General features: G+C 39.1%; 1 protein-coding gene across 4 annotated transcripts in view; it reads left to right on the forward strand.

Annotated features, from left to right (window-relative positions):
• The first annotated feature begins 4,957 nt into the window (after positions 1–4,957).
• ROBO2 (roundabout guidance receptor 2) overlaps positions 4,958–21,661 on the forward strand; it is a 659,470-nt gene continuing 642,766 nt past the window's right edge. For 3 of the 4 annotated variants that reach the window (XM_023758054.1, XM_006093705.3, XM_023758055.1), the window contains exon 1: positions 5,240–5,629. In XM_023758054.1, the coding sequence (XP_023613822.1) occupies positions 5,569–5,629 (61 nt within the window). In that variant the 5' untranslated portion in view covers positions 5,240–5,568. Of the gene's footprint in view, positions 5,630–21,661 lie in introns of all 4 variants that reach the window. The other variant, XM_006093706.3, reaches the window with a different exon arrangement.

The following is a 21,661-nucleotide window of genomic DNA, read 5'->3' on the forward strand; positions in this document are numbered from 1 at the left end:
ATAAGATATTTTAATAACTCCAGGTAATGTACGAAAGGTACTAATCATAGATAGGTACATTTATAGGCATACTTATTACACAGAGAAAAGTATTAAATAAATACTTGGAAATGAGTTGATTGAAATCAGATATTTAGAACATATTTCAAAAGAACAATATGCAGTTTATCTTGGCTCACTCAAATAATTTTTGGAACAAGGTGGAGTGTAATTAAAAAAAATAAAAAAAAATACCTAGGAGGGAATGACTCATCCTCCTCTGATCTGAATTTTTAATGCTTCACTTATTTTCATTGTACTGTGTCCTTTGTAGATAATGACCCATACATTTCATCTAAATATGTTATTATGGTGTTTCTATGGAGTACGGTAAGGCAATCTTACTGGAAAATTCAAACTGAACAGATAATAAGTGATGATTTGGGGGCTTTAAAAGATTCTTCAATTTTGAAAACAAAAACTGATCACATTTTTCTGTATATTTTGTTTTTTCAGGAGTTTCCTTAAATTGATCAATCAAAGTGATTCATTAGAGTGTTACAGTACTTTTACAATGTGGAAGATAGCCTGACATTTAGGAACATGGATTATGTGGTCAGATTTGTATTCAAAGAAAGACTGCATATTTTATTAACTTGGGTTAGATATCTAACCTCCAGTTTTATCATCTGTAAAATAGGAATAATATCAATCACATAAGGCTCTTACAGGAATCAAATGATATAATGATTTTTTTAAAACCAAAACAACCTCTGAAATATAGTAAGTGGTAGTAGATGTTCAATTATCATGGACCAAACCTTTGATTTGCCTTTATATATATCACCTTCAGTTAAGAGAGCATGTTAGAAAGAACAAAAATGGTGGTCTGGGTTGCTTGATTTATACTATATCCTTGGGGAATATGGTATGGAAAATAAATATCCAATATTGTGAAGATTGTCTTCAGATGATATTTTTTGGTTCTCCAGGAATGCCAATTCAGAAGTGTTATCATAAAGAAGGCCATTTAACCACCTTCCCCAAATTAGGGTTAATTATAGTCTCTTACACACAGTCACCTTCAGATGAATTAAAATATACATTTATCTGGTAGGCACATTTTGAGCACATAATACCATTGCAAGTTTTACATAAAAGAAACTTAGATTTCCATGTACATTTCCCTATTTGGTGACTTGTTTAAAGAAGAAAACATAATTTATATTATGGAAAATATTGAAGCCAACTGCCCATTTAGTTTTCTCTTTCTTAAACCATGTGATTAGGCCATGGTGGGGCTTCACTGCTCTGAGCCATTTCTGGCCTTTTGTCTTCATGAAAACCTAAACAAAATGTTTACGCTAAAGCACAGCTAAGATTGAATTTTGAACTTCTACTACAATGTTCAGATTTTAAGGATTCTTTTAAACAGAAAAACTTAGAGTGAGAGATTCATTTCTTCCATAAACAATGCTCAAAAAAGTTTGTTCAATTTAGTTAAAAAATACATATTTCTCTATACACATCTTATGAATCTCCCAGAAATTGTTTCCCTTGGACTTAATGTCATATTACATTTCTGTTGACTCTTCCTAGTACTGTTATTGTTGCTGACTTAGTGTTAGAGTTTGGTCAGAATCTTAAACTATCACTTAGTATGAGATTCTTATAAAATCATAAGTTTTCCTTGAACTGATATGACATTTCATATCAAATGAGACACTTACCAATTACTTTTTGTTTGTTTATTTATTTGTTTTGTTAATTCTCACACAATGACATTCTTCCCATTGCTTTTTTACAGAGAGTGGAAGGGAGGGAGGGAGGGGAAGAGAGAGAGAAACATCCATGTGAGAGAGACACATGGATCGGAGGCCTTCAGCATGCACCCCGCTGGGCTGGGAATGGAACCTGCAACCCAGGTACATGCCCATGACTGGGAATTGAACCTGAGACCCTCCAGGGTGTGGTCCGATGCTCTAACTACTTAGAAATACCATCCAGGGCCAAAGTATTTTTAAACATCATTTATAAACTTATTTTCAAGAAAAGCATAGAACATAAACTCCAAATTATCTTTGCTATAGATATCCTGTGTAATAAAAGCATAATATGCAAATCAACTGAACGGTGGAACAACTGATGTGCACCAGGGGGCACACACTCAACGCAGGAGCTGCCCACCGCCTGCAGGCCCCAGGTCAGCCAAGGCGGGTGCCAGCGGGGGGCCCCCAGATCGCCCCGCCAGTCACCCTGCAGATTGGCCCTGATCGCCAGCCAGGCCTAGGGACCGTACCCGTACGTGAATTTTGTGCACCGGGCCTCTGGTTGTTACATAATGTAGGTAATACATGGAGAAAAGGTGGCACCAGATTGAAATCAGTGGTGTTCTTTGTTACTTTTAGTAGGCAAAGTAGGAAACTGATGATGCTTGGCCCCAAATACCAAATAAATAGTATAACCAAAGAGATGCCTCTTAAATAAACTTTTTTTGGGGGTCACTTGTCATACTCTACATAAGAACAACTGTAGTATATGAGACAGCATTTTTCTGCCCTAGGGCAACATTTGGTAGGGCATTCTCCTCCAACCTAGTGCCCCTACTTCCCACACATAACACTTTCTGTCTCTAAGTGATTTTATAGTCAATGATTTGTTAATTTCTGCATTACTTTATTAGAAGACTATTTTCAGAATATTTTTAACGCACACTTCTAAGGAAATTTGACAGATAGAGATTGAGGTGTAGTGGTACATTATTTAAAGGAATAAGGTAGACTTTGTTAACCCTGGACCTAATCAGAATGTTTAAAATGAACGTTTTAACGAATTATCAGTTATTTTCCAGTATTACATATCGATAAGAAAAATTTTAATCCAATGAATTTGGGGTTTTTTTTGTGTTTTTTTTTTTTTGACATCATGGCATTAACTTAAACTTGGTCCTTTGAAGAAAAAATTAAGCATATGAACTTCAGTTGTTTTTTCATAGTGACAAAACAATACATTCAGGAATATTGCTGTGGAAATTCAAGTGATTTAACTTCATTCAGCACACTAATGCACGGTTTTTTGTTTTTGTTTTCCATAACTGAATAATCAAAAGTGTGGTGAAATTACTCTTAATGCTTCACAAGAAGAATGGCTTGTTTGATTCTTTTGCAGGACTGTTTCATTGCCGTAATTTTCAAGCATGCTGAGGTGCCATAAGAACTCTCCTGAGTGCTCCAAGGTAGCTGGTCATTTTTTTTTAATACACAATATCAGGTACACAATAGGCAAGGGAGAGCTAAATTAAGTGGCAACACCAAAATGTATCCACCAAACAAAAGGTTCTTCCTCCAAGAACCTCAAAGGGCCTCATCAAAGAGAAAGTCTTTCCTAATATTGTCCAGTAGGGGGAACTAAAGACTCACCTTCTGGCATTTAGCTCAGCTCTGGGAACGGCATGAGTTCCTACAACCCGCCTTCTAATCACCAGAACCGGCATCAAACAACTACCAGGGAGCCTGTGATCACACGTGGGCCCGGCCGCACTGGCCACACCGGCGGCACCGCAGACTCTGGCATCCCTTTGATCCAACGTGTCTTTCCTCAATCGTCCCCGGCCCTGAATGGCATACACTGGGTGGGTGGGTGGGGGCAGGGTTGCTTAATTTTCAGGGTTTTGTCATCTTTGGGCTGGAATCCGGTCTTTTTGAGCTTCTATTAGCTCGGCTGGGTTTTCAGCTTTCCCCATCCTTCGTTTTCGGATTCTTCTTTCAAGAGGTACCCTTCTTACTCTGGAGGGTAAGGGGTTCGGGTAGTACCCCCCCCCCCACCCCCCACCGCCAATTCTCTGATTCCTGCTCCCATCTTAAGCGTCTTCGGTGCAACTCCCTTGCATCCCACAATCAGCATCAAACTCACCTTTCAGGGGTCAGAAGGCAACCGAGTGATAGAAGAGGCGATGCCATCCCTTCCTCCTGTGCTCCCTCCCCCCGGGGTTCCTCGAGGGGCCATAGATCTTGGCTAAAACAAGCCGGTAGAGGCTAGATTTCTGTACACCACCCTCCCTTTTCCTTGTACCTTTTTAATGACATAGGAAGCACCCCCCCCACACAACCTTTCCGCTCCAAAAGGTGGTTATATTTTGTTTCCTTTCCTCTTCGCCTGTAGCTTCCTCATTTTGCTAAAAGGTGAAGTGTACTTGTGCGATTTTAACCGGTAACGAGGCTGTGCCCTGGGTCCTGGAGGATGGAATTTTTCCAGAAAGCGCGTGCATCTCTGGCAGGAGGAGAGCTGAATAATTAGGAAGGGCTTCCATGAAATCACTCACCGAGAAAATTACCTGCCCATTACGCGGGCCGCGCCGAGGAGCGGGGGCTGGAGCCCACCTATCCCTCCCGAGGCGGGAAGGAGGGGACGAGGAGGCCCAGAGAAGAGGAAGGAGTTGACCAGTGTCCGCGGCTCCGAATTAGTGAATTCCCGTCCCCCTCGGGCCCGGGCTCCCGCGCTGGCCCCTTCCTCGGCACCGCGCGGCCGCTGGCGCCCCTGCACCGGAGGGTGGCGGAGTGTGGAGGTGGAGGGCTCACCGCACCCCTCACCCCCCCCCGCCCCCCAAACCCGGGGGGCCGACTCCTAGCAGCTTTCAATTCCTTCCCTCTCCTCCCGCCCTCCTCGCTTCCCCTCCTCTAAGTCTTTCCACCCGCCCCGCAGCTTGTAGGAGGAAGCAGAACGCCTTGTCTTCGGGTAGCAGAGCGCGGCGGCTGCCGGCTGACCGCGCGCGCTCCCCTTCTCCCCGCTCCGCTCGCGGCTCCCGAGCTCCCTGGCCCGCTCCGCGCCCTCCCGCAGCCGCCGGCGCTCCCAGCCGCTCCGAGCGGCCCCGCGGGGTGGCCGCGGCCTCAGCCCTGCCCCTCCCTTCCTCCCTCCCTCCCTGCCGCCCTACCACGTAGGAGTTCACCTTCTCCACCGAGGCGTCTAGATTTCCTTTGCTTCTCTGGAAACGAGAGAGGTGGAGGGAGGCGACGCGGCTGCAAAGGAGAGGCTCGCCCAGGCGGCCCGCCTGCAAAGTGTTGCGTTGACACCTCCTGGCTGTGGAAGTTCGGGGGAAAAACTCCGGACGCGGAGCTGCTGCCCAGAAGGAGACCGGGAAGGAAACCAGTAGGCAGGCCAATGGTTTTCCGGCAGCGCGCTGGCAAGTTTGTGGAACACTTTCTAGGAATTAGATCTTCTTCCTCTCCCTTCCTCGTCCTGACTTCTGAAGAAAGAACTTGGTTTTGGATTGCCATGGAGCCCGAGGAGTGAGGGTTAGACACACTTGAATAATCCCTCCGACTGGGCTGCATTTGTGGGAATTTAGGAAGCCCGAGTGGAAATACAGCAGCCTTTGGTGCGCCCTCTGTTCATTTGGATGAATCTAAATGTGCCCCATCCAGGACCGCTCCACTAAGCCCTCTCATCTTGCGATTTGCTCTCCTTGACTTTAATTAGCATCTAGGAAAGTCTGAACTTTGGACCTACCTCTTCTTTTGATACTTATTTTTGTACTTTTGCTCTCTGGGATTGGTTTCTTAAAACAATCTGGATCCTTTTTAATATGTCAAAATGAGTCGGCTGATGTTTACACAACTACTGCTCTGTGGATTTTTATATGTTCCCGTTGATGGTAAGTTAAAAATGCTTTTCTCCTCCCCCACCAAAAAAATACACTTTTCTTTCTGAGGGGGATGTGGGCTCTAAATAAAATGACTTTGTATGTTTACGTCCCTTTTGGCCAGGTGTGGGTCTTTAGGGGGACAGTGATTTTAAGTCTTTTGTTTCTAAACAGCTGCAAGTGGAACACATTAGTAGTCGCCTACTGTTGTTTTTTTAATTAATTGAGGAGTTGGACAATAAATGATGGGATCTTAGTTTTGTTAGAAGAGAATTATTAAAGGAAATCTCTCGAAAGAGTCTAATACTGTGGTACTGCTCTGTTTGGTGTTTGTTCTTGTATCTGAACTTTGACTTAGACATTCAAGTGAAGAAAATTAGTAATGGATGGTGCACTGAAGGTTCATTGAGTTAGGAATGTGGGACGAGGTCTCTCAGGGAAAAGTGTGTATCACCTTCATGCTGGCCAGTGCCCTCCTAGTGTGAAATCAGAATGAAGAATTTAGATCATAGGGAGGAAACTGTCAAAAGGGGACTGGGCCAGACTCCAACAAGGGGAAACATAAGCTCCGGGCCTGCTGGGGGCAGCTCTGTCCCCTGTGGCAGACACAATGGGGATCGGAAACAGGTGCTGGCTGTGTCTCCCTCTAGGTTGAGTCAGTGTGTCAAGCAGCCAGCATTCTGCCTCTGATTCTCCTGTCTTTTGTTCAGATTTGGTTTCCTGGTACATTTTCTTTGGATGTCAGTTTCTTGTGAGAGAATTGCAAATTCCTTTTTAGGAGCCGTTTTGAATGACAAGTGGAAGTAATCATTAATATCTTTTATTGTTTGTTCAAAGAAGGAAATCCAGAGGATATTTGGTATTAACCTTCTAGGGACTTTAATTTTTACATCAATGGAAAGAATTGGTCTAAGGAGAAGACTGGAGCTTGCCACCTCCCCCTCCCGAAAATGGGGGTTATAGTACTTTAGTTTTTTAAATACTGTACTTGTAAAGAACTGGAGGTGTATTGGTCCAAACATTTGAGCCATCATAGTTGTTTGTTGCTACATAAACTTTCCTCCAGCATATGCATTGTGGACAAATTCATTATTTGGGACACTGCCTATTTTTGCCCGCCTATAGGAGCTAACTTTGTTCTTGGCAGCTGTGGATGCACAGAACCCAATATATTGGACTCAGAAAGGAAGCCTTTCTATAAACATGAGGCAATACAGATGAATTTACCTACTGTCAAGTGGCAGTTTTCAATCCTGGACTACATAAGTACCTTTGCCTCCCAGCGATAGTAGGCAAGGCATTCATGCGGGCACACTGCTTCTCTCTTCCCCCTTCTAAGTAGTAGATGTTTAGGAATTAATCACTGTGAATTATAGTGTGGCAATATCTATAGTCATATCTAATAATTCACCATGCATTTTCTTTAATACATTTCCCTCTACAATACATTTACATCTCCATTACAAAAAGTTTTACATATTTTTCCCAAATGTGTTTGAGTATTAGAATGAGAAGATTTGGATATAAGTTTTTGGGTAATATGTTCTCATAAGACATGAATTTACATTCTTCAATACCAGAAATACATGTAAAAGCTATATATTAGACTACAGGATTATTGCCAAGTTTTGTTGTTGTTGTTTCTTATTTTTTGTTTTGAATCAGTGTGTAGCTAGGAGGAATACAATTAAATTGCTCAGTGGAAGTGACAGAGGGAATCAGAAGAGCTTGGTGTTACAGAATGTAATTAATGTACCACAGTGTTTGGAGGTATATGAAACAAATGCAATTAACCAGCTCGCTGGAACAGCAGTAGCAAGACATCATTTCTCTCCTGTCCTCCCTCCCTCCTGTCCTGCCTCCCTCACTTCTTTTCCTCTCTCCCTTCTTTCCTTCTCCCCCACCCCCACCTCCCGCCTTCCCTAGGGACACATGTAGGACTTTTGTTCTGATATAATTTTATAGGAGAAGGGCGGGGGGATTTGTGTCTGGCCCACAATTATGCAGCCAAATTCATAGTAACGTAGCAAAAAATGCCTAGGGTAGAGAAATTAAAAAGGTAACATTCATTTTTTCCTGTGTTAAACTAATTTTTGTATTTAGTATCTAATATGTCGAAAGCAAATAAAACTGTGGACACTTAGTGAGTTCCTATGTAAATCACACTGTTGACATTGGATTGCCTGTGGTTTACTCCAGAATGATGACAGCCTCTCCATGGGGACTGTTGGAGATTTGGGAGGTAGACAACACTGCCCTCTAGGCCATTTCAACACCGGGACTGAGTGTTCACATGTACAATGAGGGAGCTGGCTGCTCGGCTCTTTCAGCTTTCTTACTCTTCCAGGATTCCAGGATTTCTGTTTGCTTATTATCCTTCTTATAAGTGTGTGCTCATTCTCCCCATGAATTTCAAATTTAGAGAGGCTTGTACCATTTCAAAGATATACTGACTATCCATGTGCTAGACACAAAAATTAATTTTATTCAGTGACAAATGATACATAGATTTGCATTGAAATTTGCTTGGTGGGTTATTTATATGTGCATTTTTATGGCATGTGAAGAATGTTAGCGTTTTGCCTTCTCATAGAAGGTACATGCTAATATTTATGATTGTTCAGTATCATGTGTCTGTAGGAATCCATAGAAAATAAATATTAAGTTAGCTGATAACTACATGCAAACTTTTCTATTTGGGATGTCGATGCAGATTTTCTCATTTGGTAGAGATTAATCAAATGCAGATTTTCCTTTACTATTAATAGGAGATTATGTAATGAACTTAGCCTTTGTTCTCCAGATTTTCTTTATTTTTAAATAAGGATATAGTTTCCCAGTCATTTACAGGAAACTAATATAAACCATCACAAGACTTTTAATTATATCTATATCCCATACATTCTGTCAATTCAATAATTTTATGATACTTTAATACTTGTAAAAAGATACTTTTAAAATGAGAATAGTTTTCTTATCTAAGCCTTAACTAGTTTTTTTTTCCAGTGTTGTTTCTTTTAATGAACCCCATCTCCCTGAAGGATGATGCAGGTAGCTAGGTGGTGGCAAGAGGTGTTCACTTGAAGATTCTGCCCTGATTGAAGGCTTTGCCCACATGCAGCCTTAACTATTCCTAAATGGAAATGACACACATGGTATTTGGGGAGATAAAGATGATGTGTGTTCACAGTGCAGATATATAATCTCATACAGGTTTATACATTCTGCTAAAGTGCTTCTTTTAATAATAGGCTCATTATTGTAGCCATATGTAGTCCATTTCAGAACTTAAATTGCATATAAGTAACCTGAAATTTGTTCTTGGGACTCTGCAGTAATATGAGGTTTGAATTGGCTTTGTTTGAATAACCTTTGTGTCTAGGCAACATGTGGACCATAAACCAAAAGGATTTCTTAGAACATCAAAAAAGACTATCTTAAAGGGGGGGAAAAAGTCATGGTTATACAAAGAACAATTCGGGCCATCTCATCCCTGAGCAGCCTGTATAAAATAGCATTTTGATAATAAAAATATGGATATGTAAGCACATTGAATACATTTGGATGCTTATATAATAATGAAGGGAGCTCATGTATGTGGGATGAGTGTCCAGTGAAATCTGCTTCAGTAGTTCCTGCATTCTGTAGGAGATACGTTTACTTCCTATGTGCAATTTGGTTTTGAAGAGTATTTGGAAGAAAAATTTTCCTTTTACTTATTTCTTCTCCTACTCTTCCTCTTCTCCTCCTCCTTCTTTTTTGAACCTGATGTAAGGAATTATAAAAGTATTTGAAGAGTAAAGAAAATAGGTGAGGTTGTTTCTTAAATAATAATTTAGAACATCTGCATTTAAAGGAGATATGTTAATCATGTTTTACTTTTGGGTATATCCAATTGGGTCCTCAACTTTATCATTTTTATTTTCTAATACCATATAGCTTTATGGAAACTTATTTTGTATAGATCCTATCTTTTTTCAGTTTAGACAGACAGAAGTCTACAGATTGGAGTTCAAGCAGACAATGGAAACTTATAGAGTATCATTTTATAGATTAATTTTTAAAGAAAATATTGTTATGTTTCTTATAGCATCTCCATGTATGGACCTATCAACCTAAATCAATACATTAATATTGATTTTTTTCCTTCTTTTTAATTATTGACTAAAACATAAAGCCTTTTAGGGGAAATTCCCATATACTTTTTAAAATGTGTCAACAGTGTGATATATTATAATAGAGATCTAATATAGCATTTAAAGTGTGTTCGTCTCAAAATAAATAAAGTGAAGCAATCTCACCCAAAATACATATCCGTAACTCAAAACAGCATTACTCCTAGAGAGAGGAGTAATCTAGGCCTCAAACCTTAGTGTTTTCTTCTGCATTTGCATCTAATACTTAAGATCGTTCATCCCGTTGCTGATACTTCTTACATTGCCCAGTCACTGTGTGGAAGAATCTAAGTTCCATGAGTTTGGCTCTTATATCATTGTAGTTCCAGTGCCTGGAACAGTGCTGGACACATCTGGCTGACTGTTTGACATCTTTGCATGATAGCTAATAAGAATATATCAAACTGAAGCCTGGGATAGAATCTGCTCCTTTTTCTTGTCATCTCCAGCTCAGTAAATGGCATCACTATTCCCAGAGTTTTTCATGATCCCAAACCAGGGATCATTCTTGGCTGGTACTCACAGCCCATATCCAAATTGTTAGTGAACTCTGTTGACTATAAACAAACTCAGCCAGATACTTCTTCAGCAAAATGGGTTTATTTGAGAGCAACTAGAAATTTCAATCTGGTACATGCAACCACAGTGAGGCATGTGAAAGTTCGCTAAAACAAAGAAGGGGAAATCTTTGATAGAGGGGAAAAAGGAGTTAAAAGGCCTATTACAAACAGTTTCCCTTGTTGTGCCTCATGATTGAGTTAGGGTGGGAGAGCTTCCCATTCTGGCCTCCCTACTTCACTTTAAATGAGGTTTCTGTTATTAATTTTCACAACCTTTTGAAATATATTCTGGTACCAATAATTTTATTTGTGTGTTCATGATTTTCAAATATATAGCAACATTGAAATAATTGTACAATGAACACTAAGGTTTTCCCACTTGCCCAGCTGGTGTGGCTTAGTAGTTGAGTGTCACAGTTCGATTCCAGTCAGGGATCATGCCTGGGTTGCAGGCTTGATCCTCTGTGTGGTGTGTGCAGGTGGCAGCCAATCAATGATTTTCTCTCATCATTAATGTTTCTATCTCTCTCTCCCTTTCTCTTCTTCTCTGAAATCAATAAAAATATATTGTACATATATTTTTAGAAAAAAGATATCCTCACCTAGATTCTACCATTATTTGACTTTACTTGATTGCCATCTATTTATCCACCCACTCTTTTATTGCTTTGATGCATTTTCAGATAATTAGATACCAAATGTTTCTTACTAACTCAACCACTACAATCCTGGGCAAAACCTGGACTATTACATTAGCCTGATAAATGATCACTTGTTTAATTCCTGCTTGTTCTATCCCTGCATCTTATCCCATCCCAGTTTCTTCTCTACACAGTAGCCAGAAGGACCTTGTAAAAGCATGTAAGAGCATGACAGCTCTTTGCTCTCAACTTTCTAATGGCTTCCATGCAGAACCCTTCACAACAGTCTACAAGGCAGTTCAAGTTCAAGCCCCTCTCTTCTTACCTAACCTCATCTCTTCACACTCCCTACCTAGAGCCTAGATTTAGAACATTCTTTTTTGATGTTCTGTTTCTGACTCAGGGCTTTTGCATTTGTTCTTTCATCTACTTGAAATGCACTTCCCCAGATCTCTGCATGGGTATGTCCTTTAATTGATTTATTAAGTCCCTACCCCAAAATCATCTCTTCAGAAATATGGGCCATCCTATCTAAAATTGCTCCCCTTACAACACTATTGGGCTGCCCCTATTACCTGTCTTAATTCTTTATAGCACTTGTCACCTCCTAGAAGTGTTAGAGTACCTGTGTGTATGTGTGTGTGTTGTGTGTACATCAACAACTGTGAAGGGATTGACATCTTATCCTACTTGCAAGCTAAGAAGTTAGACTGCCACAACTGGATGAGTGCTGGCAGGAGACATGAGATTCCTGGGTGAGAGATGATGGACTTCATTAGTCATGCCACAGCAAGCAGCATGACTTTATGTGTGTATCGATTTACCTTGACCCTGAAGTCCATTGGGGGCAATATATTGGGTCCCAAGTAGTCATAGTGGGTTAGCCTCACAGCTGAGGAACCAACCATGAGTGTGGGAACCCAGATATTTTATAATGGGAAATGAAGAAACTTACCTAATCTTTACTCTCTGGGGGAAAACATTATCTTGACTATATTGGACAGTAAAAAGTCTGCCTTCTGCTCTCAAAGGAGGCTACCTCTGTTACACAAGACTGCTTGCTATATACATAGCTTTGAAAAGGTAGTTTGGAATGAAAGAGTAGTTAGTGCCTCTTCTAGCAAATCATGCAGAAACATGAGCATCCCATGGAGAATTTCACTCAGCTATAGACAGAGATGTTTGTTGACTGTCTGACTCTAATACTGAGCTTCTATAGCAGGGACTTAGCTTTGTTTGTCATGTTTACCAATGTTCTAACAGTGCCTGGAGCACACGATGACACATAATAGATATTCAAATATTTGTTAAGTGTATGAAAACGTGCTTATGGAGTACTTTTGAGATGTTTGTTTTCATGCCCTACCCCAACACAGGAAACATTGTTCATTTGAACTAGGTTAATTTATAATTTGGGGTGTGTGCGTATATAAGTAGACAGGCAGAAAGTCAGACAGATAGAGAGGGTTATCAAACATGCATATTTTGACACGAAGGACATCATGATTCCTGGTGATTTAATATTCTGCCTTTCACCTGTCAGGAGGTATAGAATTGTTGATATACTTTAATATGCCTCTCTTATTCTAACCAAGAATATTTTCTATAATTGTGGTTTTCATGGTCACTCTCCCCCAGTACCCACAAACACTGCTGTGCTGTGCTTTTTATCACACTGTTGTTGGGGTGTATGTTTTGACAGGGCGCTCCTTCAGATGATGCTAATGTGCCATGACAGGACCACTGCACTAAGGAATGTTGACTTATATGATGATATCCAGCCCAGAAACTAATACTTTTTCTACATTTAAGACAGCTTTCCCTTTCAGCTTTAGCAACAGGTAAAACTGATTATTCTGGTACCAAGATAGAATTAAATTGCTTACTTCTAAAATTAATCTCCAAATGTATGGATCTCTAATAATTGACAACTAAGAGGAGGATTGAAAGTAGTAATTTTGCAAAACCTACCTGCTGTTGCAAACATCGTGGCCAGGCCCTGTTTACTATCACTGACAGTAAAATGAGATAAACTCAGGAATTTGGCAGGTAGGACCATCTTTATAGACCTACTTTTGATTTTAAGAAAATAGCTTAAAGCAGTGGTTGGCAAACTGCGCCCCCTTGAGTGTGGCTCTTCCACAAAATACCATGTGCAGGCGCGCACATACAGTGCGATTGAAACTTCGTGGCCACACTCAAGGGGCCAAAGAGCCACATGTGGCTTGTGAGCCGCAGTTTGCTGACCACTGGCTTAAAGGAATCAACTAAAAATATATCTATATTTTTAAAAACATTGAGATAAAGGTCAACATATACATTCTCTAAATTTTGCTACTTAAATATTTTCTCCCAATTACTTTATTGAGATATAATTCATATATCATACAATTTGCCCATGTGAAATTTACAAAGAAGTTTTTTTCGTTGTTGTTGTTAATCCTCTCCAGAGGATATTTTTCCATTGATTTGCAGAGAATGGAAGGAAGGTGGAGAGACAAAGAGAGAGAAACATCATTGATTGGTTGCCTCCTGCACTGTCCCAACCAGGGCTGAGGAATCAAATCTGCAACCAAGGTAGTGCCCTTGACCGGAATTGAACCTGGGACCCTTCAGTCCTCTAGCCAATGCTCCATCCACTGAACCAAACCTGCTAGGGTACAAAGCAGTGGTTTAATTCATGGAGTTGTGCAGCCATCACTAGAATCTAATTTTAGAACTTTTTCATATCAAAATAAATAAATAAATAAATAAATAAATAAATAAATAAAAACCTGTATCATGTTCCTTATCTACTACCCTTTCCCAGCCCTAAAAAACCAAACCACTAGTCTATTTTCTATCTCTATAGATTTGTTTATTCTGGACATCTTATATAATAAAACCCTAATATGCAAATCAACCGAATGGTGGAACAACTGGCAGAACCACCGGTTGCTATGATGCACACTGACTACCTGGGGGAAGATGCTAAATGCAGGAGCTGCCCCCTGGTGGACAGTGCACTCCCATAGGGGGAGAACTGCTCAGCCAGAAGTCGAGCTCACTGCTGGCAAGTACAGCAGGGGTGGTGGCGGGAGCCTCTCCTGCCTCCACTGCAGGCAAGGGGTAAGGAGCTAGGAGTCCTGCACTGCGAGAGGGCACAGGCTAGGCTGAGGGACCCCCCTCCCAGTTCACAGTTTTCATGCACCAGGCCTCTAGTTTCCTATAAAGAGAATCATACAATTTTGGTCTTTTTGACTAGTTTTTTCCCCTTAGTCTAATATTTTTAAGGGTCATCCATATTCTACCATGTATCAGTGCTTCATTCCTTTTCATTGCTGAATAGTATTCCATATCACTTATCCCTTGAATTATCAGTTTATGGGTAGTTAGGTTGTTCTTACTTTTGGTTATTATAAATATTTCTGCTATGAACATTCATGTATTAATCTTTGTGTGCACATATGTTTTTATTTCTCTTGAGTGGAATTGCTAGGTCATTTGGTAATACTATGTTTAACCTTTTGTGGAACTGCAAAACTGTGTTCCAAAGTAGATGAATCATTTTACATTTCCACTTGCCAGGTATGTGGTAAATTTATTCTTTTAAATCAACTTGAAAAGAAAACATTGAATAACCTTTATGAGTTCAATGTGTTTTGTAGTGAAGTCATTTTATATAATAACTAGAGGCCTGGTGCACAAAATTTGTGCAGTGGGGGTTGTCCCTCAGCCCAGCCTGTACCCTCTCCAATCTGGGACCCCTCGGGGGATGTCCAACTGCTGGGTTAGGCCTGATCCCTGTGGTAGTTGGGCATGCCTCTCACAATCTGGCACTGCTGGCTCCCAACTGCTTGCCTACCTGCCTGCCTGATTGCCCCTAACTGCTTCTGCCTGCCAGCCTGATCACCCCCTAACCACTCCCCTACCAGCCTGATCAACGCATAACTGCTCCCCTGCCAGCCCAATCGCCCCCAACTGCCCTCCCCTGCTGGCCTAGTCGCCCCTAACTGCCCTCCCCTGCAGGTCTGGTCACCCCCAACTGCCCTCCCCTGCTGGCCTGATCGCCCCTAACTTCCCTCCCCTGCCGGCCATCTTGTGATGAGAAGGAATTGATGTATTTCCAGCTGGCGCAAACTGGGAAGGGTCAATTCTAAATGGGTCACTTAACCTAGGCCTTTAAAGATGAATGGAGTTTTATTAGCGAGGGAGATTGGAAATTACCTTTCAGGAATAACAGGATAAATGGCATGGAGATGACAGGTATGCTAGGGGAAAGGCAAGAAGGCTAGTTTAATAGTAACATAGTTTGTTCACAGGGGAAGAAGTGTGAGATGATTATTGAAAGGCAATCAGTCAATGAACATTGCTGAACAAGTTTGAGCAAGTAATTTAATGTTTCCATGCCTCAGTGTCCTTATCTGTAAAATGGGCATGGTAACATTGTCTTTCTCATACAGTTGCTACAAGGGATAAATTAATGAAAAATATATGTATATATGTATTACACATATATAGAAATATATGCTTATATGTAATATATCTATTCTATATGTAAATTATATATAAATACTCTGAATAGTACCAGGTACTTAATAAGCACCACTGAAATATTATTTGTCTCTGTATTAATTATTAGTAGTAATTTTACTATTATTTCCTTCAGAGTATAGAAGTAAAGTTTAGAGGAATTTGGAAATCAGGTTACTTATGTATTACATGATAATTTAATTATAATTTTCATATAATCTTTCAAGCATGAGACTTCAGGTGATTGATTAAGAACTTTTGCCTCACCCTAGCTGGTTTTGCTCAGTGGATAGAGCATCGGCCTTTGGACTGAAGGGTCCCAGGTTTGATTCCAGTCAAGGGCACATGCCCGGGTTGCAGGCTCAATCCCCAGTAGGGGGCATGCAGGAGGCAGCTAATCAATGATTCTCATCATTGATGTTTCTCTCTCTCTCTCCCTCTCCCTTCCTCTCTGACATCAATAAAAATATATTTTAAAAAAGAACTTTTGCCTTTTAAGGGGACTCATCTGTGGCCACACCTATGCAATTGTGACAAAAGTTCTATGACATGTGTGTTTCCATTGCATCATATGCTGGTTACAGAACAAATGGGAGTCCCAAGTGAATGGTATTATGAATTAAAAGAGTAAAAAGAGAGGCATACTACAAATAGCAATTTGTTAACAAATAAAACAGGCTTGTTAAGTCTGCATTCTGGTTCATGTTTACTGATTTACATTTTATCAAGAATATATTTTATTTGGTGCTCTTGATATAAAGTGCCATGAAGATAAATCTTGTATAAGACAAACTTAATGGGTTCTAAGTAAACATTACTAATTTTCTAAAAATTGTATAGACTCCACTCACATTTTTTCTAGATAGTTCACTTAACTTTCTTTCATTCAATATAGACATGGAGTTTAATAATTGTTATAATTACCCATTAATAAGATTTTCATGAGTGGTTGTGTATATCAGAAAAGATAACCCAAATACAACAATATCATTGCTACTGTAGAAGGAATACCCATTAGGTGGTCAGAAGCTCTGGACTTCAATTTTAGCTTTTCTTTTAAATTAATTATATAATTTTAATCCTTATAAAAACAAACACACACAAAAACAAAAAAAAGCATAAAACACTAAAATGTAAGATTCGACTGTAATCTCCAATGTCTCATTCAGCCTTAAATTCTATTGTTGTAAGTTATTTAATTAAATGTCCTATCATTGATTATTATGTTTGAGTACAGTTGAAGGAGAAAGTTTAACCTGGAAAAAATTATAGAAAACCCTAAATGTCCATCTCTCAACACAATCATTCTTCATTGTCCAATCTGCATGGGTTATATTTCTGTATTTTCTGTGGGCTTAATGACGTGAATATGGCTGACAGGCAACATTCACTAAGTCTCATGATTCACATCCACTTTCATTCATTAATGACCAATGGTGCTTATTGTTACTTTATGAATAAATGGAATTTTTAAAAAATAATACTAAGAAAAACACTAGTCTTAAGCCAATGTACTTAGTTTATGGCCACTGTAACTAGAACCATATGCAACATAGCAATTTTAGCTCAGGAGAGGGGGTTAATAGCCACTTTTTAATTTCTGTTGTAAAGATTGATGTGGGATCCCTTTCCCTGGTTTTTGGTCCCATGCCTTTTTGGACATGAGCTGGAGGACATGGAATATAACTCAACTGTTCCATTACACTGCTTTTCAAGTTTAAACAAGGAACACCCAGTTGAAATCATTTGGAATTTAAAGGATTTGTCCAAAGCCTGTGTGGCAGTTATAACCAACTAACATATTCATAAGATCAAAAAAGGGAGAACTTTTGACTTGTGTTTTCTTTATAAAGAAAAGGTTGTAAATCAAGGTTATAGCAGACTTTGAAAGTTTTACAATATTTATTTCCAAATATTAGCAAATGCTATAATGTAGTTAATTTGTTTAGGTGTATCTGATAATTATGGAATGTAGTTTTCAGGGTTATATTAAATTAAGGGAAATTCAGGATGAACCTAGCCAAAGACATTCTAATTTGTGTTTTATATCTTAAAACTAACTTTAATGTATTGACAAATAACAGTGTAGTTATTGAAAGCGAAGTTATTGATTTGTTAAACTAGAGAAGGCATTTTACCTTCCCCTTCTAAAATGAGCAACAGCTGTCTGTTCAAACATACCTTTGCATAGCAACAACTTCAGGAAGAAGCCATCACCCAAATAGCAATTATGTGAACCCCTACACACTGTGCCACTGACTGTAGGAGAAACTGAGTAAGAAGAAAATGCCTGCTAACTTAACACTCCTCAGCATCCCCCGCCCCCATGCAAAATGGACAGTGAGGAGTTATAGCAGCAATTTTTAATCTTTTAATTTCATGGCACACTTAAACTAATTACTAAAATTCTGAGGCACACTAAAAAAACATATTTTTTGCTGATCTGACAAAAAATTGGTATAATTTTAATTCATTCACACTAGATGGTTATTGTTATGTTGGCTGTTGTCTTTTTTTTTTTTGACAATACTGACTAAATAGTTAGGTATTGCATGAGTTAAAAATTCTTGTGGCACACTAGTTGAAAAATCACTGAGTTAAAACATTGAATTTGATGGTGTCAGAACTACTTTTTTCACTGCAGTGATAATGTCAAGAGTTAAAAACTAATAGTACCTGATTCTTGTACTTTCAAATCTTCAAGCTGTCATTTAGTTGAGATTTATAGCCTCTTTTCTTCTCACAAATGCTGTTTAATAACTTCACCATAAAAGAAGTGCTAACACATTTAACTGGCCAGTTCCTCACTGGCTATCATGAAAACATGTAGGTGATTTTGTAGCTAAGTATGTTTTTAAGTGTTTCAATCCGCCTTTGTGATTGAGAGCCTGGATCGCATCAACTTGTAATACAAAATGAAAGAAAAAAGAATGGGAAAATATGTACAACATGTAGATACAAATTTGGGGCAAAGATATGTCTTACCCCCCACACCATACACACATGGCTGTAAGATATACATAAACTTCTGAGTTGTTTGATGCCTGCCCTCCACTCACAATCCAACTGACAACTTTTATTTTAAGAAGAACATTTTCCAGGCTATGAATTATTGTACTTTTATGTTAAACTGTAACACCTGTGATGTTCATCAGTTGGGTCTTATGAAATGCTCTCCAGATTTTTGAAACACTCAGTAAATGTGTGTCATCGTGTTAAATTTAAATTCTGAGTTTGTTCAACTTTTCAGAAAGCGTTTTTATCTCTCTAAGCAGCAGCAAAATATGGCATGCAAATAAGACAGCCAGAGGATTGCTTTTATAGTCTTAGAATGCAATTCTAAGCTTTTTCAACATGGATGCTATAGGAGTTTGTGCATAATCTTTGCATTCAAAATAGTCCAGGAGGTGCAAAGTTCTGCCTGGGAGGGACACTCTCTATGAACAATAAGCAGGGTGATGTTGGAAAAGTGAAAAACTGAATGTTTGAATGAAATGAATTGGACCAGCATTTTAAATTACTATATATACCAAGTAGACAAGCTAATATTTAGTTCTATGGATTGTTAACATTCACATAAAACAGAATGATTTAGCATTTACTGAATCCTTTCAATCCTAATCAATTTGGGATCAAATGCAAAAGAACATGTGTCTGGCTTTGTATGACCCCAAATTCTTCCATTTTCCTTTGAGCAGATGACATGCCTTTTTTGCTGACTGATATTGGTTGCTAGGAGAAGTGCACTGGTCTGGTCTTCTCTTGTCCAGCAGTAAAACTAAAGAGTGTATTGAGTAAGAGAAAGAGAGGCAGAACACAGTACAGGCCATGAATCATGACTTGTCTCCAGTATGTCCACCTTCCTCCCATTGCTTTTCCCTTTAAAAACTTTTGTTTTTACCAATGATGCTTTCTTTCAGCTGCTATCTATAATCCTTTTGAAGCCTGAGGGGATGAGGGTTGCTAAAGGGAGGCTGTGCTGCTAAGAGTCCACTCAGAGCAATAATAAAAGCCTTGAGAGTTATTCATGGAGCCACATTAGTGAGAAGGCCCTACCCAGTGAATAGCATCAGTCAGCTGCTTTTGAAATCGGGTGATTAATACCTTCTGTTTTTAATGGGGGGAAAAGGCAGACAAGAAAGGTCTTCATACTACTTTGGCTCTTTTGCAAATTAGCTCTTATACATTGTCAAAGCTTTTGACAAAGAACTCGCTAAATTTTCAATACCTGCAGAAGTCTTTTTTTTTTTTTTAAAAAGTGTTTCATGAACTGTTCACTGTGGTTACTGTCAGATAAAATTGAAATGGTAAAAAATAACCCAAATGAACATATAAAATATTAGTTAGCCATTCTTATATTTTGGCAATATTTGTGATGACTAGGAAGCTAAAAACATGATGTTAGCGAATATATTCAAAATGTGTCTAAGCTGATCTATTTCACAGCATCCAAATCACATTTTTGTGTGTGTTTTTTAATAAAGAAACCAATTACAATACTCTTGAGATTTTAGAAAAGCATCTAATGAGAAAGTGTTAAGGGTGGCAGGTGTTTATTTCCCACGAGCACTTCGATGTAAGGGACAGTCTGTAATTTACAAATAAGGTGTCATATATATATACAGGTTTATATCTATAGTCTAGTTTAGCATAAGGAGTTAGAGATACTACCTTTATAATCCCCATTACCTCTTGTCATATCTTTTTTTTCTTGTTAATTTTCACCCGAGGATATTTTTCCATTGATTTTTACAGAGAGTGGGAGAGAGAGGGAAAGACAGAGAGAAACATCAATGTGAGAGAAACACATCAATTGGTTGGCTCCTGCAGGAGACCCGATCAGGGCCCAGGCCAAGGAGGAGCCTGCAACCAAGGTATGGGCCCTTGACCAGAATCGAATCCACGACCCTTTGGTCCTCAGGCCAACACTCTATCCACTGAGCCAAACCGTCTACAGCTCCTTATATCTCTTGATTACATTAGGTACTTGTCATAGTTCAAAGAAAATTTCTTAAGGTTTCAGAACCTTGTCAATCATCTGAGATGCATAGATAGAAAAACTTCCTGTTTTAAAGTTTCAAAAAATATAAGATGATGCTTTTCCATACAGCTTGTCAACATGATTCTAATGTCATCCAGGCATATTTAGATGGCAAATTAAGCTAAACCTTGGTGTTCTTTAAAATTATTCTTATTCTGCAGTTCATTTTACATTTATTTTTGATATTGCTGCCTAGTTGTCCCTCTGTCTATACCAGTGATGGCGAACCTTTCGAACTCGGCGTATCAGCATTTTGAAAAACCCTAACTTAACTCTGGTGCCGTGTCACATATAGAAATTTTTTGATATTTGCAACCATAGTAAAACAAAGACTTATATTTTTGATATTTATTCTATATATTTAAATGCCATTTAACAAAGAAAAATCAACCAAAAAATGAGTTCGCGTGTCACCTCTAACACGCGTGTCATAGGTTCGCCATCACTGGTCTATACTCATGTTCACTGAAAAGGCTTTACTGTAGTCAGAATATGAGAGCAAACATTTAAAGGACTCTGCATGAAGCCTCCTAGAACCTGTTTTTCACTATGTGGAAGTGAAATATCTCGTTAAGAGGTGGTAATACCCAAGGGCAATCAGAGATGAAAATGCAACGATTTGGTGGGTGATGTCTAGAGATCAGCTTCAAGTGAGGTCTGATTTAACATCTTTATTAGTGATATAGCAAAGGGAACAAAATGATGAAGAAATCACCTATCCCAAACTTAGAAATCTATCAAAATTTTTTTCTTTATACACCCGCCCCACCTCCCGTGAACATAGACATAATTTATAAAAAAAAAATTAGGCAGCAAAAAATCTTAGCAGTGTAAGAACAAATGCTTTATCTGGTATATAAATGTTAACTAATTCTTCAGGGAAATAATCTGAAATCTAGATATCTAACTAGAGGGAGAAGACAGCAAAGCAATAAAACTGAAAGGGCCCAAGGGATAAAGGTGTGAGTGGGGCAAAGAGAGAATGTGATTCAGATTAGGAGTGTTATGCCCAGTTTAAAGGTCAGGAGATTTTAGTACTCATTTAGGGAGTATTGCACCAGTGACTAGAGAGATCCTCTTCCAGTGAACATGGCTTAAGCACAATTGATTTTGCA

Source organism: Myotis lucifugus, unplaced genomic scaffold (assembly GCF_000147115.1).
Source record: "Myotis lucifugus unplaced genomic scaffold, Myoluc2.0 scaffold_120, whole genome shotgun sequence".
Classification (NCBI taxonomy): Eukaryota; Metazoa; Chordata; class Mammalia; order Chiroptera; family Vespertilionidae; genus Myotis; species Myotis lucifugus.